This window comes from Microcebus murinus, unplaced genomic scaffold, assembly GCF_040939455.1.
Source record: "Microcebus murinus isolate Inina unplaced genomic scaffold, M.murinus_Inina_mat1.0 scaf005_hap2_Mmur4.0, whole genome shotgun sequence".
Lineage (NCBI taxonomy): Eukaryota > Metazoa > Chordata > Mammalia > Primates > Cheirogaleidae > Microcebus > Microcebus murinus.
Genome location: NW_027438951.1, coordinates 332,205 through 354,098, shown reverse-complemented (window position 1 = coordinate 354,098; position 21,894 = coordinate 332,205). Strand labels below are relative to the sequence as shown.

Genomic DNA, 21,894 nt, shown 5'->3' with positions numbered 1-21,894 from the left:
TGAGCCCAGGAGTCTGAGGTTGCTGTGAGCTGGGCTGACGCCACAGCACTCTAGCCCAGGAAACACAGTGAGAGACTGTCTCCAAAAAAAAAAAACTATTAATTGCTTTCTGAAGTTTTATCTTCCTGTTATCATGATAATGTGCATGTATTACAGCAACTAACAATTTACCAAGTTAAATAGAGAGTTTGCTGAGCATTATTCTGGGCAGGCCATGTACTAGATTTCCTGTATATATTTTACAGCCCTGGATGGTTATGTAATATGTGCCAGAATTGGCTTCTTTTTTTTAAATAAGAAAAGTAGTTTTATTTTTAAAGAAATTATTCAATACATAATTTATTATCATAATTAAGCTTAATTTATATATAAAAATATCTTCTTGGATTGGGCACAATGCTTTTTTATTTCAGCATATTATGGGGGTACAAATGTTTAGGTTACGTATGTTGCCTTTGCCCCCCCCCCAGAACTTCAAGTGAGTCCATCCCCCAGACAGTGCATCGCACTCGCACTCATTACGTATGTATATGCCCATCCCCTCCTCCCCCCTCCCACCTGCCCGATGCCAGATAAATGTTATCTGAAGACATTAAGGATGAACACCAGTTAGCTATGTGAAGGCATCATAGAAGGGAAATAGGCCACTTAAGTTGGTACCATGATAGTCTAAAGGTTGACACAGGCTGAAATCATGGGGAAACAGAAACAAATAACTTGTAGAGGAGACTGTTTACAGAAAGGGGAATGAAGCAGACTTAGAGATTTTTAAAAATGTAAAAGAATCTCATTCTTCCTAACCTAACAGCTGGCATATATTAGTCCTTGACATAGAGTACATACACTTGGTGAATAAGTGAATCTGGGTCTACAGTTAGAGTCAGCCTATTGCTCCAGTCCACTAGCATATTTGTTAAGCATCCCCCTCAGTACCTATCCTACTGCTATGCATGTGAAAATGCTGATTAATGAATAAGTGCCATGGATGAAGTTGTTTTGTAATGATGGTTTATAGACAATTTTGAAAGCAAAGAGGATTTTGAACTGATAAAAAGTAGGGAATCATTGCATGTTCTAAAATGGGAAAATGAAATGATGAAAATTAACTTTTGAGGGGCGGTATTAAGTGAATTGATGAATGGTTATAGCTCTGAGACAGGGAATTAGGAAGTTGTTGCAATAAACTAGTACAAGGTTATGAGGAAGTGGACTCAAGAAGCAATAAATGGATAAAGGATGCAAATAAAATGCTGAGAGATAGGATGTTCCTACAAGGGAAGTTCCTACTGAACTTACATGGAATGACACTTTTCTTGAGAGAAGCAAGTATGCCAGTGGTTAATAGCTTGGTCTTCAGGGTGAAACGAATCTAATTTGAAATCCTAGCCCTGCCACTTGACTACTTTTATGACCTCAGGTATGTTACTTATCTTCTGGAGTACTATTCATTCATTTAACAAGTATTTACCGAAACCAGTTATGTACCATCTACTGTGCTGGATTGTGGTGACCAAAATGGACTCAATCCCTGCTTTCCTCAAGTATGCAGGATAATAGAGTAAACAGGCATGAAATATCATGTAACATATGTCAGTACATATTATATGTAATGAAGAAAATGTTTTTATATCTGTTCTTAAGTTAAAATTACCAATTTTGGTTTTGAAAATTATTTCTCAGTCTGCATTTTAATGCTTGTCACTGTCTCTTATTTAGATCTAATACAGTACATAAATGAAACTAATATGAGCGTTAAGCATCTGGCTGATGTTCTTTTTGAAAAAACTGGGAGCAGCAGCTGGGTGGTAGTGTTCAAAGCCCTGGTTACTGTGCATCACCTCATGGTATATGGAAATGAGGTGAGTGTGGTATATATTCTAATGGTAGTTGTTTCCTTCCTTCTAGTACAGACAAAATCGAGCATGTTCAGGGTGGTTGCCATAGGCCCTTCCTTCTAGTACAGAGGACTGTAAGCACAAAGTTGCAAAATGTTCTTGGTTTGTCAAGGGCTTACTACTTCTTATTTTCATTAGTGATAAGTGGGGGAAATGAATAGCAGTATATATTACTTTAAATGTTTTTTCTGTTTTTAGTAATGAAAATATCTTTGCAATCAGTATTATTTGAGGTATACCATTTTAGCCACTGGTAAAGTAGCCACCAGATAATAAAGTAGATAATAGAGTTTAGATTAATATTTCTTTCAATATTTAGATGATTTAGACCAAGAAAAGCCTCTTGAAGATGTATTACTTCATAACTGCTTTACTTTGCCAAAGAAGACTGGAAATCTAAGTGTATTCATCCCCTATCGATCTCTCCTCATATATATACACTCTTCATATTTTACAGAACAACTGAAATGCTCTGTAACATTACATTACTTATTATTTTCTGTTTAAAATTTACAAACATTTTATCTCAGTAAACTGCAATAAAAAATCGGGGTTTAGAAATTGGCTGAATTTTGAAAGTTATTATAAAGCAACAGTAATTATACAGTACAGTATTGGTAAAAATATAACATATGTAAGTGGCACATAATAGAGAGCTCAGAAATAGAACTATACTTACATAGGAGTTTGGTGGCTCTTAAAAAACATAAAGGAAGGTATGGCAGAAATAATTTAAAATAAAGGCTGTTAGCACAAATGGCATCCCTATGGAAAAAATAGAATGAGATCTTTATCCTATTCCATATACAAAAATACCACACGCATGAAATATCTAAATGTGAAAATTAAATTTTAAAATTGAAGAAAATGTAGAAGAATATGCTTATGACATTCAGGTAGGGAAGACACCATAGTTGAAAGAAGGTATTTCCAGTATATATATAATATTACAGCCCAAAGGTTAAATATTCCGAATACATGATTACTAAGAAAAAAACTATACAATGAACTAATGAGCAAAAGAAATGAACAGAGAATTCACAAAAAAGGAAACCCGAATGCCTGATAACCATCTGAGAACATGCTTATATTAAGAAAATTTAAAATATCTGACAGTATGAAGAGTTGGGAAGACCTTGAGAAATGAGACCTCACATACCCTGTACATGACATGTAAATTATTAGCTGCTGCATTTTATCACTGTGAAGAGGAGAACATTGAGACACATTTAACAAAGTTGAAAATGCCCAGCATAGTAACCCAGAAAATCCACTTTTCACATCATATTAATAATAATGAAAAACTAGAAATCGCCTAAATTTCCACCAGTAGGGAACAGATAAAATGAAGTGTGTTTATTGGAAAGAGTTTGTGTCTGTTTGGCTGTTTCTCAGAAGCAAGTGGCTGACATTGACTGGTTGGTGAGTAAGGCCAGTGGTAACTGATGGATTGACTGGGTTTAAACTGGTTTTGGGTGGCTACTTGTTTGTTGCCATGGCTATAGGTCAGTCCTTTTCTACATCTGAGGCAACTTTCACCAGGTGTTTTCTGTTTAAATTTGCCTTCCTTCAACTATGTTCAAAAGGAAAACTATTTTTTTTTTTTTGAGACAGAGTCTCACTCTGTTGCCCTGGCTAGAGTGCCATGGCATCTGCCTAGCTCACAACAACCTCAAACTCCTGTGCTGAAACAATCCTCCTGGCTCAGCCTCCCTAGTAGCTGGGACTATACGCATGTGCTACCATGCCTGGATAATTTTTTCTATATATATATTTTAGTTGTCCAGATAATTTCCTTCTATTTTTTTTTAGTAGAGATGGAGTCTCACTCTTGCTCAGGCTGGTCTCGAACTCCTGAGCTCAAACGATTCGCCTGCCTCAGCCTCCCAGAGTGCTGGGATTACAGGCGTGAGCCACCACGCCTGGCCTGTAGATTTATTTTTAAAGTGTGGGTCAAGAGGAATTGTTTAATAATTGCTCTCAGGTTGATCACCCATTTTTCAGATGGTTAGAATAATTATCTAGATAATTTTCTTTCTTTATTTATTTACATTTCAGAATGTTATGAGAGTAAAAATTCTTTGGTACATAAATTGCCTTTGCACTACCCAAGTCAGAGTTACAAGTGTGCCCAACCCCCAGAGAGCACACACGATGTCCATTAGGTGTGAATTTGCCGATTCCTTCCTCCCCCCTCCCATCTTCCCAACACCTGATGAATGTTACTACTATATGTGCACATAAGTGGTGAGTACCTGTGGTATTTGTTTATCTCTTCTTGAGATGCTTCACTTAGAAGAATGAACTCCAGCTCCATCCAGATTAATACAAGAGGTATTAGTTCACCATTTTTTATGGCTGAGTAGTACTTCATGGTATACATATACCACATTTTATTAATCCACTCATGTATTCATGGGCACTTGGGTTGTTTCCACATCTTTGCAATTGTGGATTGTGCTGCTGTAAACATTCAAGTGCAGATGTCTTTTTTATAGAGTGTCTTTTGTTCTTTTGGGTAGATGCCCAGTAATGGGATTGCTGGATCAAATGGTAAATCACTTGTGTTGCTTTAAGATATCTCCATATTGCTTTCCACAGAGGTTGTACTAGTTTGCAGTCCCACCAGCAGTGTAGGAATGTTCCTCTCTCTCTGCATCCACATCAACATTTATTGTTTTGGGACTTTTTGATAAAGGCCATTCTCACTGGAGATAAGTGATATCTCATTGTGGTTTTCATTTGCGTTTGCCTGATGATTAGAGATATTGAGAATTTTTTCATATGTTTTTGGCCATTAGTCTATCAGAGGGCCAATCAACCACAGTCTCATTCAAATAACCAGGCTGCTACAGATGACGTCAACCCACTTATACCTCTGGAAATGTGCCAGTTCTTGAGTCCAGTGTTCCCTAAATCCTATATAAGATCAGCAGCTGCTCTGTGAGAAGTCACTGTGTCTGAATGGCACAGCTCTCTTACTAGAGAAAGCAATGCATTCCCATTTTGTCTTTTTATTTCATATATTGAAAGCTCATCATCCTTTGGAAAAAAATGTTTTAAGTTCCTTAAATTTACCTCCCTTATATTTTACTCTCCTTAATAAAATACAAAGACTTTTAAAAAAAGTAATACTTTCAGAAATTTTATATGAAACATGATTTTCAAAGTTTTATATTTTATATTTAGAATTTTGCTCAATCCTAAATTCAAACACATTTGATCTGGGAGGCCGAAGCGGGAGGATTGCTTGAGCTCAGGAGTTTGAGACCAGCCTGAGCAAGAGCGGGACCCAATCTCTACTAAAAATACAAAGAAATTAGCCGGACAACTAAAAATATATAGAAAAAATTAGCCAGGCATGGTGGCGCATGCCTGTAGTCCCAGCTACTCGGGAGGTTGAGGCAGGATCACTTGAGCCCAGGAGTCTGAGGTTGCTGTGAGTTAGGCTGACGCCAGGCACTATAGCCCCAGCAACAGAATGAGACTGTTAAAAAAAAAAAAAAAACAAAAAACAAAAAAAAAAACAACAACAACAAAGAAAAACACCTCACATTTGGAAGTCCTGACTTAGAGATGGATAAGTAGTATAAAGCTTCTGTATTTTCTAACACATTTTCAAAGATTAGGTATATTCACTACCAGTAGTTTTAAGAAGTCATCAGAAGTTATCTTATACATGAAGAAAAAAAATTCTCTGAAATATCTATTTGTTCTATTTAGTTAGACATACATTAACTATTTCACCAGAAACTTCTGCTTTGGAAACATTTTAGTAGGAATAAAAAAATGTATCTTCAGAAATAATACTGATTCCTGTAAGTGCCATTTATTATCCAGAGATAGTTCAGATATGGTTTGATGAGAGTTAATTGTTCAATACTATTTAGTACAAAAGAAGTGGAAGATAAGGCATCTAATTGCAGGAGGCATTTTTAACCACCTTCATTTTCTTTGCAGGGGATCTGCTTTGAACAAAATGAAATATTCACTGTTTGTTCTATCTTACGTTTATTTAGTAAGAACCATTATCATCCATCCCAAGCACACAACTTTGCAAAATAACAAAGATGTACAAAGCAACAATGGCCTTCATTCTAAAAGCACAGTGCTTCAAGGAAGCAGTTCTTGTTTTATTAAGTGCTTTCAGTTTTGCCTTAGGACCTCTTTGACTTGAGAAGGTTTTTTCTTTGAGGTGCACACATGATCCTTTTATATTCATTATTATATGCTATTAATCGATGATGATGGAGAAATGAGTGGATCCTTTCCTCTCCTTTTTCCTGAGTAACATTCTTTTGGGCTTAATTCTAATAATTAGTTTTGAGGAAAATGAATTGATGTACAGTACTACTTTCTGTGATTCTGTGGAGTGAAAATACATCAGGTTTTCCATCATAAACATCTATCTCTAGAATTTTATGTATTTTATGCAACCACTGTAAAAATATTCCCTGGGCTGGAGTTTAACATTTCTTTTTGCAATTTTTTTCTGCCCCTCTTTTTAAATCTTGGGAAAAAATGAGAACATATTTTAAAGAAAAGTTCTTTTCCTGTTGTTAAGAATGGAAAATGTAAAAAGACAGTATTACCAAATGAGGAAAAAATTTAATATCAGTGTTAATTGTAGTTTTAAGTAATGTGAGAAAAGCTGCTTGCTCTGTAGGAGAGTTTTTTTCTAATAGCAATAACAAACAAAATATACTTAAAAATTAAAAATATGTAAAAATCTGGCCTTTGAAAATACTATAATACTCTAGTTAAAGTGCTCTGATGCCTCAGGTTCTAGCATATTCTGAGGTAAAAGTTGAACATAGAATGTAAGGTTAAAGCTCTTTCTCCTATCTCATTCACTTTTTTAAACATTACCACCTAGAGCTTGAGAAACTTAGTACAGGGTTTCTGAAAAATGCAGAGTCTGAGGTACGTATGTTCAAGCTCTGATTTAGTCAGAAATTAAGGAACTCAAATAACATTTCTTAGTACCAGGCTTTGAGAACTCTAGTGAAGCAGATTCCTGGAAATACCTTATAAAGACTCGCTTATTAAAAAAAAAAGACTCTTTTATTATAGTAAATAGTCTTTAAATGTTTATGTAACAATAAAAAGCATAAATTATACTATTCACCTATATTCAGGCATGCTCAATCCTAAATATTCCTCACTGTTACCAAAATATTATTGGCCAACTCAATTAATTGATTCCGTTTTTGATTCATTCATTCATTCAGTAAACATTTATTGAGTACCCAGTATTGCCACATTACATGATACAGCTCTAAAAAGAAAGTAATTCTTGTTCTTTCAGAACTTACAGTTTAACAGAGAAGACAAACGCAAAACAGTTAATTATCACAAAACTGGATAAAGGTTATGTTAGGAGAAATGACTTCCTTGGGGATGCACATGGGTGATAAAGTCTTCAGTGAGTTTTGTGTCTTCCAGCAAGAGTGATTAATAAAGTGCTCACTTATTCTGATGAAACTTTGTGAAAACTTAAGGAAATTTTTAGAACTGAGACTAGCCCAGTAACTTCTCTCTATCTACACCTAACCTCTCTATCACAATGGAAAATATTCAAAACTCAGCTAAATCTCATTTTATTGATGTTTTAATCAATGCTTAAAGATATATTTACTCAACTATGCAGGAAAGAGAGAGGTTCAACAATGTGTCCTTTTAAGAAAAACAAAATGATGCTTAATAAAAAAGTTGTCAGAATCCTTAAAAAATGACGTATAATTGATTATACAACTAAATGCTGTATAACATTAACCTGTTGTATACCAACAAGGCTAGATCTCAAAAACAATGCTAATAGAGAAATCAAGTTGTATAATGACATTTAGTACAATACAATTTACATAGAATTTAAAATACAATTTTTGTCCATGGAACAACTACATGTGAAACTATAAGGAAAATAGACTTTAAAGATAGCACATTAAAATTATGATACCGGTTACTTCTAGGTAGGAAAAGAAGGAAATGGACCTTGGGGATGGGGCAAAGGGTACTTTAACTTTATCTGTAATATTTTATTCCTCTTATTTTAAAAATAGACTTGAGACAGATATGTCAAAAAAGTTAGCAGGTATTATTTCTAGGTAGTGGGGTACACAGATGTATCATATTACTCTTTGTATTTTTCTGCAGTTTAAAAATTACTCAGAAGAGTGGAATGTCTAGATACAAAGTCTTGGAGGAAAAATGGTACTTATTCATATGAGCTTTAATGTTTAATTCCTTGTTTATTTGGGGGAGTAGATAAACAGAGGAAAATTGGCAGCACTGCAGATCCTTGTGTTCGATATGATCGTACTCAACTTAATCAATGCTCCTGAAATAGAAACTATGTGATAGAGCTATGTTAAAATATACATTTATTATGACAAAATCGTTAATAAACTCTCTTTATATACAGGAACTAATTTTAGAATTTGTCATTTGTTTGACAGCGTTTTATCCAACATCTTGCATCTCGAAACTCTTTGTTCACCTTACACAACTTCCTGGATAAAAGTGTCATAGAAGGTAAGATGATTCTTTGGTGGAAATATTTCTGTGTGGCAAAGAGGGAAAAGCCCTGAAAACCATGCCTAGTTAAAAAAAAATGGTTCTAAAATATGAAGGATGTGGTGTGTTACATATTTTATGAAAGTAAATAATCCCAAAATTCATTGATAGAACACACATTTGAATGCTTACTAAGAATAGCAGAATATGTATGTGCTAGAGACAAAGAAGTTAATGAGACCTCCAGTAAAGACTCAGCGAGGCCTCTTTTTTTTTTTTTTACTTATTTTCTCTATTGTTTTTCCTTCTCTCTCTCTCTCTCTCTCTCTCTCTCTCTCTCTCTCTCTCTCTCTCTCTCTCTCTCTCTCTCTCTCTCTCTCTCTCTCTCTCTCTCTCTCTCTCTCTCTGTTTACAAATCCTTGTGTTGAGGGCTGACTTTCAATAAATCTCAGCAAGGGATCTTCTCTGTGAGGGAGCTGCTCCCCTAGGTACAGAACACCGACCTAGCAGCAGGTCGTCTACGAATGTTTAGCGCCAGATTCCCCACGAAGGTGCCTTTCGTGATGGGCGTGGGGGCGGCCGCCCTTCTGGCCACGCTCCGTTTCCCAGGACAAGGAGAGCTCAGCAATGGACCCGGTCCCAGCGCCAGGGCAGGGGCCTATCCACAATGCGCCAATGGGGGCCCATGTGCCCCTGTCCGCCTGCAGGGCAGGCGGGAGGCCGGCTATCTGAGGCCAACAGAGGCTCCCCAGCGCTGCCATATCATTCTGCCTGAGCGAGATTCTGATTTAGAGGCATTCTGTCATAATCTCACAGATGGTAGCTTCGCCCCATTGGCTCCTCAGCCAAGCACATACTCTTAAACCACTTCTCTGCCTGAGTTTTTAACTCTTTCCACTTCTCACCAACTATCTCTGTGCTTTCCTTTTCTTTTGCATTATTGTCTGTCATTCCCCGCCGGAATGTACACCCTAGGAGGGCAGGAATTTTAGTTTGTTTTGTTCACTGCTGAACTTTTAGCACCTAGGACATGGCCTAGCTCATAGTAGGCACTCAACAATTATTGAATCAATGAATAAATTGAATCAATGAATCAGCATATGTTTGGAGGTTGAGTAGTAAGAAGCTGCCTTTCTCTATTTTCTCTATGAAGTAGAGGGCAGTTCATTTGCTGAGTGGTGGGAGGGTAAAGGAGGACAGTGGAAATGGGATGGGGAGAGTAAGGAAAATGCTGAGAATTTACAATGGAGTTAGTGGAAATGTAAAAGGAACTGATAAAATTCAATTATTTCATCTGTTCAGAGATGTTGCCATCAACACCACATTAAGGAGTGATATCAAGGCTTTGAGGAAATAAACAATAATCTTTAACAGAAAGCTTGGGGAATGTCAGACTAGATTATTAAAGGCCATTCTAATTTTTATGCTTCAAAGATATTGTTGAGGTATACCGGTGATTGTGGAATTAGTCTTTGCATTTATTGACATATTGTAAAAAGTTAATATTGGTTGAATTGGATATAATCAAAATGTCTCCTTTTTAGGGTACACTATGTCAACCTTCATCAGACGATACAGTAGGTACTTGAATGAAAAGTCACTCGCATATAGACTCATCGCATCTGACATCACAAAAACCAAGAGAGGGTCAGTAAATATCATTAGTTTCTAAGCAAAAAACACTGAAATTCATATGTGGCCTACTTTGTAGTTTGTCAAAAACAGTTCTATTTCAAAATGTTGATGTTACAGCACTTCTCAAACTCTTAATTATTGATATTTATGAATTTCTTTTATCTTTTATAGGATACATGGTATGATGAGAACTATGAAAACTAAAGAGCTGCTAAATACACTTCCAGTTATTCAAACCCAGTTTGATGCTCTTCTTAATTTTAATGTAAGAGCTTTATAAATCCTTTAAAAGGCATCATTTAACTGTAGGTGGGAGAAGGAATTTTTTAACTGGTGGTAATTGATTACTATTTTATTTAATTTCTAGGCAAATCCTGACGAACTAACAAATGGTATAATACATGCTGCTTTTATGCTCCTCTTTAAAGATGCTCTTCGTCTCTTTGCAGCCTATAATGAAGGGATCCTTAATCTGCTAGGTAGGATAAAGAATAAGCATTACTTCATTACTTTTTAAAAGATAAAATGGTAAAAATAATTTATTTGTAGAAATCTTTTACAAAAGATTGCTAACTTGCTACATTTAGACTCATATTTGATTTGGATTCAAAATAGAAGATCCTTGCAGAGTCAAGTATATTTTTAAATCATGAGATATTATGTTGCTTCATTGGTTAAAATTATTTGGCTAATTAGGCACAAAACTTTTCAATTTTTATGTAAGTGCTAACTGATATTTCTGGGAGATTTACTGGAGAATCAATATGGGGTTGCTATATTTAAACATTATACATTAAGGCCCATTTTTGCCAAGATCGAATAACACAGTTCTGACTTGCCCAAGAAGGTAAAGCCTATAATGTAATTGTTGTTGATTATATATATGCATTTTTTTAGGCTTTTTAGGAAATTACTGTCATCATTTAGCCCTAATGAATGATTCATTTCATTACAAAGTTTCTCTGAACTTTGTTGATGAAAATTTGAGATCTTTTCTTATACTGAAGAAATACGTAGTACATTTGTAGGGTTATAAGAGGGTAGGAAACAAAGCCCCTTCCTTCAAAGAACTGCAAAGCTCAATGTTAATTTAAAAGACTATAGGCTAGAAGTTATAGAAATTAAAATCTAAACTATCTGCTATTAAGTTCTGTATATATTCCCAGCACTGGTATTTGGTATACAGTAGTGACTTTATAAAAATCTGTTGCTTATAGGGATTGAGAAGTGCTATTTCTTGTTATCAAAAAGAAAATAACTTGATTAAAACTTTAATAGTTTTGAATAGGTTAAAATCATATCCAGAATCAGCTTAAGATAGAATAATCAGAAAGGAGTGAAACTTTAAAATTGCTAAGATACTGGCTTCTTCATGGTAATTTTTTCTATTTTTAGACAAATATTTCAACATGAGGAAGAACCAATGTAAGGAAAGTTTGGATATTTACATCAAGTTCCTTGGAAGAACAACCAAATTGGCACAGTTTTTGAAAGTTGCAGAGGTATAGAAATCCATTTCTACCACTGGCTTTTCTGCTTTTTTTTTTTTTTTTTTTTTTTTTTTTGCATTAGTTTACTATCAGGTATAACTATACTTTTTCTCCCCTACCATCACCACACAAACATTCAGAAATTGTTAGTAGTTTTAACTACTCCGTAAATGTTAAAACTAAAAACTGAGGTTAAGTGCTTCAAATGTACTATCCAATGCACTTGTGCTCAAAAGGAATCTTATAAGGACTTCTTTTTGTAGCCATGAGGATAACCAGTACCAAAAACAACTCTAAAGCTGGACCAAAATATATATGACATAAATCTTTTTTAGAGAGTGGATGATAGGTAGAACAGTTCTGTAGTCAGTGAGAGAAAGAAACACATGAGATAAGCCTCATGTCTTGCCTGACTCTTAGGACCCGAGCAGGATAAATACAAAGAGAAACACACCTAGGCACATGATAGTCAAACTTCTGAGAACCAAAGAGAACAAAGATATTTACCCACAGGAGAACAACAATATGAATAATGGTGACTACTTGAAAAATTAGAACACATTTGTATGATATCCAAAATGCAGCTTAGCTCTTCCCCAGACAGCAAAGATTCAATACCTGGCAAGTCTTTTCTTTTAGAGTCTATCCTTGGGATAAATATAAATATATACTTAAGTATACAGGGCATACTTTAGCCTGATATGATACCAGCCGAGGAAGACTTCATGTTCTTGGGGTATTTTCTCTTTCATTTATATGGTGATCTCTCAGTTACTTTTTTTGTTGTTGCCACTCCCTGCTGTAATGTGTATTTTTTCCCCTTTTTTGTGAATTCAGCAAGTTGGAATTGACCAGAGCAACATTCCTTATCTTACTCAGGTCAGTGTATCTCTCCTATGTATTGAAGTGACTTTTTTGTCTTTATGCTTATAATTTTATTATATTACTCATCATCTGAGACTTTGTCCTTTGCCCTATACTTACATATATGTGCATTTTAATTTTCCCATAAGTATTATTATCACTCCCACACACATATGGTGACTCATGTTATAACAACTAGACCATGCTGTTAAAATGAGCAGTGGAAACAGAAGGGTATTTGGAATAATGAACTTAAATTTGACAGCTGCCTTGACCACCTTCAGGAATGTGATCTCAAGTAACTCATTTCTATTCTCTGTTCCTCATTTCTGCAACTACAAAATGGGTGTAATGCTATTGCCTATCTCATAGCAGTGTTGTAAGAATCAAATGAGCTCAGGCTTTTTCATCTGGAAATGCCTGTGTTCCATCCTATTTGTACCATGGGACTTCAGAAATAGGGCTGCTGGCCCAGCCTGGAACTGCTACAGAGTGCTTTCCTGCTCTAGGCAATGGAATGCTAAAAATATAGTCAGTGTGGAAGGAATGTGGACTCCACATATCTTTCCAAGGTCTCCATTATACTGTTTACTTCCTGTTCATCTTATCCTGTTTGTATGACATCATAGATACAGTGGATTAATTTGATGTTCTGAGGGGTGACCAGATGGTCTAAACTTCTTCCAGCCCAATTATGACAGAAGATGAGAGGGTTAACACAGCCCTGGGTCAGAGCTGTAAATTATACTATTATCCATTCCATGTGCCTGTGAACTCTCTGAATCACACTTCTGACAGTTATAGAAAGGAGCACATTCCCCCAACCAATAGCCACACACCATGTACCTGAGGCTGTGTTAACTCACCTCTACCAAAGAAACTATAGTGGCTGGTGCAGTGGCCGCAATTGGCTCCTACTTGATTGGTTTTACTGTAGTTTGTCATTCTCCAGAGCCTGACTAATTTTGATGGGGATGGGGACCATCACCCTTGCATCTTTTTTTTTTTCCTAATCCTTTTTTTTAAATTTCGGCATATTATGGGGGTACAGATTTTAAGGTTTCAATAAATGCCCATTCTCCCCCTCCCCCCACACTGCATCTTTTGTATCTTCAAGATCGGCACTAATTTCTGCCATCCTCCTGTGAGGGGATCTTATTTTTTATTTACTATTTTGCTTAGGAGAGGGGAAGGGGCTATTTCAGAAGCATGTCCCCAGCTGAACTTTACTGCGACTTAACTATAGTTATAGGGCTAGGGGCCAGGGAGGGGATATGGGGGCAGACCCTGATGGAGCATGTAACTTGTTGGGTAGAGGCTTCTGTATCATCTTCGACAAAGGAAGCTCAGAGGTTTCTGGAAAATATGGAGACTCAGGACTTTCACAGCCATCCTTCAGCTATCTCCATCTGATATATCAGTGCTTGGCATGGCACACCTGCCTTGGTTGTGACTGGAAGAATGAAGGCTTATCTGAGATAACACATGTAGAGTGCTCAGATGGTGCCTGGTTCAGGTGGCAGGGAAGCATATAATAAATGAGCCACAAACCTAGCCCTTGAGTTCCTGAAGAAGGTGGAACAAAAACTATAGAAGCATTCCTAGATATCTACCAGAATGTAGTCCTCTGATTTTTTTCTACATTGATGTATGGGAAGAAGCCTGTGAAGAGAGAAGGCGAAGATGTAGGGGGAGAGAGGGTAGTATATTGAGTAAGGTCCCTTAGGGAATGAGAAGATATTGGATACAGAACACAGTGGAAGCAATGGCCTCAAATAAGAGGATAGAGGAGGCAAGGAGGAGAAGATGGTTGCAGAGACAAATAAAATGTTAGGTTTGGTGGCAGAGAAGGAGGGAGTTTCTGTGTGATGACCTGTCAATCCTTGAAGGAAAGGAATATGTTCTCTCAAGTATACACAGCACCAACATTCCTTCATGTACAGGTAAGTACAAAGGGGGCTTGTATATAGACATCCAACCCCTCAGAGTGGTCCACAATGGAAACCACTGTTGAGTGAAATAATGTACAACTTCCCGAATGAGAATTCAGATGACCAGTGGTGGGAAGATAGACAGATAATGAGAATGTCTAGGTTGGTAGGGTAGAAGATGGGGTTTCATTGCCTTATGAAACCTCATGAAACCTTTAATTGCCTCGTGATGGGGTTTCATGGCACCATAACTGGTGGATTTCAGTCAACATTCATTCATAAACACATGCTTGACCCCTAGTCAGTTATAATGAATGAGACACGATCCTAGCCCCTGAGTTCCTGAAGAAGGTGGAACAAAAACTATAGAAGCCTCCCAAGATATCTACCAGAATGTAGTCCTCTGATTTTTCTCTACATTGATCTTTCTTCCCGGAGGGAGGTGGTGTGGGCAGAAAGGGGACCTTTGCTGGAAACCATAGCCTCAGCTATTGTTGAGGCACAGATGAGCATTAACTGTCCAGCACTTGTGGCCTGAGCTCTAAGGGACATCTGCCAGGAGGAGTACCCAGGTAGACAGCTACATTTCCCACTGGGCCACCCTCGTCCTTACCTCAGCTCTGGTCCCCAGGATCCCTGGATCAAAATTGAAGTACTTGGCTGCAGGAGAGTCTGAGAAAGGCAGGCAAGGATCTTGCTGGTAAATTTTTATGCAGATCCCCATTCATTTCTCTGTAAATCAACTCTTTTTACTGGAATAGCATCCTTATCAGTATGCCGGCCCCTGGCCCTCAGCCAGTACAGAAAGTCATTTGTCATGGCCTTCACTTGGCAGAACTGCTCCCACAGCAATGTGCTTTCTTGGGTGTCCTCGAAATCCTGGAATGGAGTAAGTTGCAGGGCTATGTGGGAGAGGAGGGAGATAGGAATCAAGTCAGCCCCACCTTTGCCCCACTCAGTCAGTCTCCTTGAGAGAGGTCTGCTCAACACAATACACAGTTTCAAGGAGCCTTTTCAGCCAATCTGCTGCTAGATCCCACAAAGGGGCATCAAGGCCTTCCTCTGTGACTGTGGATTACCACTTTCTCCTTGTGATCGTGCTCCCAGCAGTTTTTACTTTATGTGAATTGATGCTAAACCGCTAGGTTTATACTGCTCACCATTTTAGCGCTCTCTTCTGGATTGTCCCTTTCTTAAGAGGAAATCTCCCTCATTTCCTCAGTTAATCCCCTCTGCCTTGATTTTAACATCACCTGGGAGTCACAGAGCCTCCTGTGAGCAGCCCTCTTGTGTGTCTGTCTCTGCCCCTCCCCTTTCCACCATTCCCTGCAGTTCCTGTTGTGTATGGCTCCCATAAACGCAAGTAGTGCAGTGTGTTGTGTCTCCAATCTGATGCATTTTTATTTTTTCACTAAAATGCATAGTTTAGTTTAAACATAATGTTTCTGGGCCACACTCCTTGTCGGAACTCCAGGGGCACAACTGCGGGGACCTGCCGAACAGTTCCACCCTGACCTGTGCCTAGATGGGTTTTCCCTCAGTTACCACAGTGTTTCTGTAGTTTTGGCGGTGGGAGAGGGACTGTGTGCCTCGTGAAGGAGGTCTTACAGCCTTGCATCTATGCTTTTCATGCAAAGCACCTTGGTGCATTTTAAGTTGTCTTTTTAAGCATTTTTCTGCCAATCTTGAATGCTGAGATCACGTAGCAGTGTTTCCACAAATTTGTAGCTGGCAGTGAATTGTATGAAAGCAAAGCAGACAAAAAAAATGGTTTTGACCAATTTTATTCAAATACTAATAACTTTTGCTATTTTTTCTCTCAGAATTTTGCCTTAGCTCTGTCCACACTGTTAGGTCTGAAGACAAGAGAGAGACACACATGAAACCTCAATGTAGCAAAATGCTGTTTATTTTGAGTATCTAGGTGCAGATGGGTGGAGGCCAAAGAGCATCCACAAGAGAAAACGGGTGAGCCTTGGGTTTTATAGAGTGTTTTTCCGGGAGGAGAAAGTAAGTGGGCCAGAACAGCCATTTGAAAGTAATTCTTTATCAAACAACCAGCTCCTAGGACCCCTGCCCCAGTCACAGCCTCCCTTCAGCTCTGGCATCATTCTTTTTTTTTTTTTTTTTAAAATATTTTTTTTATTTTGGCATATTATGGGGGTACAGATTTTAAGGTTTCAATAAATGCCCATTTCCCCCCCTCCCCCCAAAAGTCTGAGTCTCCATCATGACCATCCCCCAGATGGTGCACATCTCACTCACTATGTATGTATATACCCGCCCCCCTCCCCCCTCCCACCTGCCCAATACCCTGTTACTGTAGCACCTATGTGTCCACTTAGGTGCTACTCAGTTGATACCAGTTTGCTGGAGAATATATCTGGTGCTTGTTTTTCCATTCTTGGGATACTTCACTTAGTAGTATGGGTTCCAGCTCTAACCAGGAAAATATAAGGTGTGCTATATCACCATTGTTTCTTAGAGCTGAATAGTACTCCATGGTGTACATATACCACATTTTATTAATCCATTCTTGGATTGATGGGCACTTGGGCTGTTTCCACAGCCTTGCAATTATGAATTGTGCTGCTATAAACATTCGAGTGCAGGTGTCTTTTTTGTAGAGTGTCACTGGATCATTTGGGTAGATGCCCAGCAATGGGATTGCTGGATCAAATGGTAGATTCACTTGTATCGCTTTAAGGTATCTCCATATTGCTTTCCACAGAGGTTGAACTAGTTTGCAGTCCCACCAGCAGTGTAGGAGTGTTCCTCTCTCTCCGCAACCACGCCAGCATTTATTGTTTGGAGATTTTTTGATAAAGGCCATTCTCACTGGGGTTAAGTGATATCTCATTGTGGTTTTGATTTGCATTTCCCTGATGATTAGAGATGTTGAGCATTTCTTCATATGTTTGTTGGCCATTCTTCTGTCTTCTTTAGAAAAATTTCTGTTCAAGTCCTTTGCCCACTTTTTAATGGGGTTATTTGATTTTTTCTTCCTAATTTTCGTGAGTTCTAAGTATATTCTAGTTATCAGTCCCTTATCGGATGCATAGGATGCAAAAATTTTCTCCCATTCTGTAGGTTGTCTGTTTACTTTCATGACTATTTCTTTGGCTGTGCAGAAGCTTTGTAGTTTGATCATGTCCCATTTATTTATTTTTGTTGCTGCTGTGATTGCCTTTGGGGACTTCTTCATAAACTCTTTGCCCAGGCCGATGTCTAGGAGAGTGTTTCCAACTTTTTCCTCTAGAGTTCTAATAGTTTCATATCTTAGGTTTAAGTCTGTTATCCAGCGTGAGTTGGTTTTTGTGAGAGGTGAAAGGTGTGGGTCCTGTTTTAGCCTTCTACAGGTGGCTATCCAGTTTTCCCAGCACCATTTATTGAAGAGAGATTCTTTTCCCCAGCGTATGTTTTTGTCTGCTTTGTCAAAGATGAGATGGCTATATGAGGATGGTTTTATATCAGGATTCTCACATCTGTTCCACTGGTCAATATTCCTGTTTTTGTGCCAATACCACATTGTTTTAATTACTACAGCTTTGTAGTATAGTTTGATATCTGGCATATTAATGCCTCCCATTTTGTTTTTGTTGCCTAGAATTGCTCTTGATATTCGGGGTCTTCTTTGGTTCCATACGAAGCGTAAAATTATTTTTTCTATATCTGTGAAGAATGCTGATGGGATTTTAATAGGTATTGCATTGAATCTGTAGATCAGTTTGGGTAGTATAGACATTTTGATGATATTGAGTCTGCCGATCCACGAGCATGGTATGGATTTCCATCTGTTTACATCCTCTGCTATTTCCTTCCTCAGTGTTTCATAGTTCTCCCTGTAGAGGTCTTTTACCTCTTTGGTTAAATATATTCCTAGGTACTTTAATTTCTTTGTTGCTATTGTGAAGGGAATTGAGTCTTTGATTTGGTTCTCCATTAGATTGTTGTTGGCGTATATGAATGCCTCTGATTTCTGTGTATTAATTTTGTATCCTGAGACTTTACTAAATTCATTGATCAGTTCCAGGAGTTTCTTGGTTGAATCCTTGGGGTTTTCTAGATACAATATCATATCATCAGCAAACAGTGAAAGTTTGATCTCTTCTGCCCCTATTTGGATACCTTTGATTCCATTTTCCTGTCTGATTGCTGTAGCCAAGACTTCCAGCACTATGTTGAACAGAAGTGGAGATAGTGGTCAGCCTTGTCTGGTCCAGTTCTAAGTGGGAATGATTTCAATCTTTCCCCATTCAGTATGATGTTGGCTATGGGTCTGTCATATATGGCTTGTATCATTTTTAGGTATGTCCCTTCTATGCCTATTTTCTTAAGTGTTCGTATCATGAAAGGGTGTTGAATTTTGTCAAAAGCTTTTTCTGCATCTATTGAAAGAATCATGTGGTCTTTGTTTTTGCTTCTGTTTATGTGGTGAATTGCATTTATAGATTTACGTATGTTGAACCATCCCTGCATCCCTGGGATGATGGCATCATTCTTATCAGGAGAGCTAGGGAGGGATAGACTTCATCTGTATCAGGGGTGGAGGGGAAAGGAATGCTAGTTGCAGTTTTCTGTTATATTTACAAAGTGTGGGGACTTTCCAGACTCCTGTGGCTATTGTTTCACAAGCCTAAGTTTTGCATTAACCACATTCTGTCCTATACATACTTTTTGGGTTCCACCTGGAACAAACCTAACACACATCACTGTAAACAGTTCCTTTATTAAACCCTCTTTCCACTTTTTGCTCAACAGTTTATATCACCCATCTTCACCTCCAAATCTGCTTGTTTTCCTGTGTCCCAATCTCATCCCTGATACTCTCTCCCTCAACTCCCCTTAACAATCCAACACTGAGTACTATCAACTTTTAGATTTATTTTCATTGTATCCCCTTCTCTCCATTTTAGCTTAGTTTCAACATCCCCCATCTCTCCACCTACCAACCAATCTGCCTTCATATACTCTGCCCCCTGCTGTTTGTTTTACACAATGCATCCAAAATACAGATCCGATCATTTCACCCCTCATTTAAAAGCTCTCCAATTGTCTCCCAGTATTCTTAGGATAAAGTTCAAACTGTTCAACATTGCCTATAATTTAAGGTCCTACATTGTCAAATCCCTACCTACTCTCCAGCTTCATCCTCCTCATGCTCCCCCTTGCAGTCTCTGCTCTACCAAACATGGTTGATCTTTATTTTTGGCCTGTGCCAAAGAACATGTTGTTCTTCTGCCTACAGTGCTCCTTCCTCTACTTGTGAGTTACTTATTTCCCCACTATTCTTCAGATCTCAGCTTAAGCATTACTTTCTTCAGAAGGACTTGCTTCCCTGACCTTCCCTGACAGTCAGATTCTCTTGCTTCAACACTGAGTATCATGTACTTCTCTTTCATGCTACTTTTCACAACTTTGACATTACATTTATTTGTGTGATTATTTGATATCTCTTCTGCCCTAGACCTGTAGACTGTAAGCTTATGAAGCCTGGAACCAGGTTGTTTTTACTCATGTCTATATTCATAGTACCTACTGTAGAGTAAATTATTATCAATATATTTTTCTTGAATAAAGAATGAGTGAATGGATCAGGAGGGAGATGGTAGAATATAGAACTCTGGTGGGAAATTGGCCTTATGTAAAAGGAAGTCGACTTTTTGTATTTTTAATGGAAACAGAGAATGAAAAGATATATCCACATTCATTCAGAAAATATTAATTAATCACTTATGATTTGCCATGTACTTAAGATTCATTAGTGAAGAAAATAGATGATAGTCAAGGAAATCCCCCGTGAGGAGGTAACATTTCAGCAGAGACAAGGGACCATGTGCACACATGGGTTTCTATTTATATGCTTGGTATTGATTAAATTTGCTAATACGATGATATTCTCTTTCCCTTTTTTACTGTATTTCCTTCTCTCCCCCTACTCCCTCTTTTCCACTAGGCTTAATACTTTGCTTAAATTTATGTAGTGATCTGTACATGCATGAAGGAGCGATAGATAATGAATAATTTTAAGTCTAATGTCTTCTCCTCAGGGGATAGATATTTTAGTAGTCCTTTGATCATTTTAAGAAACTTTGTTGTTTTTAAAAGTGTATTTCAAAGAATAGTTTGAAAAATATGATTTTATATTAAGATGCTGTATATTCATTTTGTTAATGAATTTACATGTACTAATTTTAACTTTAATGCATTTTCTTATTTTTTAAAATTTTTTATTATTTCGGCATATTATGGGGGTACAGATTTTAAGGTGTCAATAAATGCCCTTTCCTCCCTCCCCCCACAAGTCAGAGTTTTCAGCATGACCATCCCCCAGATGGTGCACATCTCACTCATTATGTATATACCCGCCCCCCTTCCCCATCCCACCTGACCAATACCCTATTACTGCAGTACCTATGTGTCCACTTAGGTGCTACTCAGTTAATACCAGTTTGCTGGAGAATATATCTGGTGCTTATTTATCCATTCTTGGGATACTTCACTTAATAGTATGGGTTCCAGCTCTAACGAGGAAAATATAAGATGTGCTATATCACCATTGTTTCTTAGAGCTGAATAGTACTCCATGGTATACATATACCACATTTTATTAATCCATTCTTGGATTGATGGGCACTTGGGCTGTTTCCACAGCCTTGCAATTATGAATTGTGCTGCTATAAACATTCGAGTGCAGGTGTCTTTTTTGTAGAGTGTCATTAGATCTTTTGGGTAGATGCCCAGTAATAGGATTGCTGGATCAAATGGTAGATTCACTTGTATCATTTTAAGGTATCTCCATATTGCTTTCCACAGAGGTTAAACTAGTTTGCAGTCCCACCAGCAGTGTAGGAGTGTTCCTCTCTCTCCACATCCACGCCAGCATTTGTTATTTGGAGACTTTTTGATAAAGGCCATTCTCACTGGAGTTAAGTGATATCTCATTGTAGTTTTGATTTGAATTTCCCTGATGATTAGAGATGATGAGCATTTCTTCAAATGTTTGTTGGCCATTCTTCTGTCTTCTTTAGAAAAGTTTCTGTTCAAGTCCTATGCCCACTTTTTGATAGGGTTATTTGATTTTTTCTTCTTGATTTTTGTGAGTTCTAAGTATATTCTAGTTATCAGTCCCTGATCGGATACGTAGGATGCAAAAATTTTCTCCCATTCTATAGGTTATCTATTTACTTTCATGACTGTTTCTTTGGCTGTGCAGAAGCTTTGTAGTTTGATCATGTCCCATTTATTTATTTTTGTTGCTGCTGTGGTTGCCTTTGGGGACTTCTTCATAAACTCTTTGCCCAGGCCAATGTCTAGGAGAGTGTTTCCAACTTTTTCCTCTAAAATTCTAATAGTTTCATACCTTAGGTTTAAGTCTGTTATCCAGCGTGAGTTGATTGTTGTGAGAGGTGAAAGGTGTGGGTCCTGTTTTAGCCTTCTACAGGTGGCTATCCAGGTTTCCCAGCACCATTTATTGAAAAGGGATTCTTTCCCCCAGCATATGTTTTTGTCTGCTTTGTCAAAGATGAGATGGCTATATGAGGATGGTTTTATATCAGGATT

The 21,894-nt window shown here is 37.6% G+C and overlaps 1 protein-coding gene across 4 annotated transcripts in view; it reads left to right on the top strand.

Annotated features, from left to right (window-relative positions):
- LOC105867622 (phosphatidylinositol-binding clathrin assembly protein) overlaps positions 1 to 21,894 on the top strand; it is a 96,967-nt gene that overhangs the window by 10,603 nt on the left and 64,470 nt on the right. For 3 of the 4 annotated variants that reach the window (XM_075999774.1, XM_075999775.1, XM_075999776.1), the window contains exons 2-8: positions 1,717 to 1,859; positions 8,354 to 8,429; positions 9,956 to 10,058; positions 10,218 to 10,311; positions 10,414 to 10,525; positions 11,442 to 11,548; positions 12,374 to 12,415. In XM_075999774.1, the coding sequence (XP_075855889.1) occupies positions 1,717 to 1,859; positions 8,354 to 8,429; positions 9,956 to 10,058; positions 10,218 to 10,311; positions 10,414 to 10,525; positions 11,442 to 11,548; positions 12,374 to 12,415 (677 nt within the window). The remainder of the gene's footprint in view (positions 1 to 1,716; positions 1,860 to 8,353; positions 8,430 to 9,955; positions 10,059 to 10,217; positions 10,312 to 10,413; positions 10,526 to 11,441; positions 11,549 to 12,373; positions 12,416 to 21,894) is intronic. The other variant, XM_075999777.1, reaches the window with a different exon arrangement.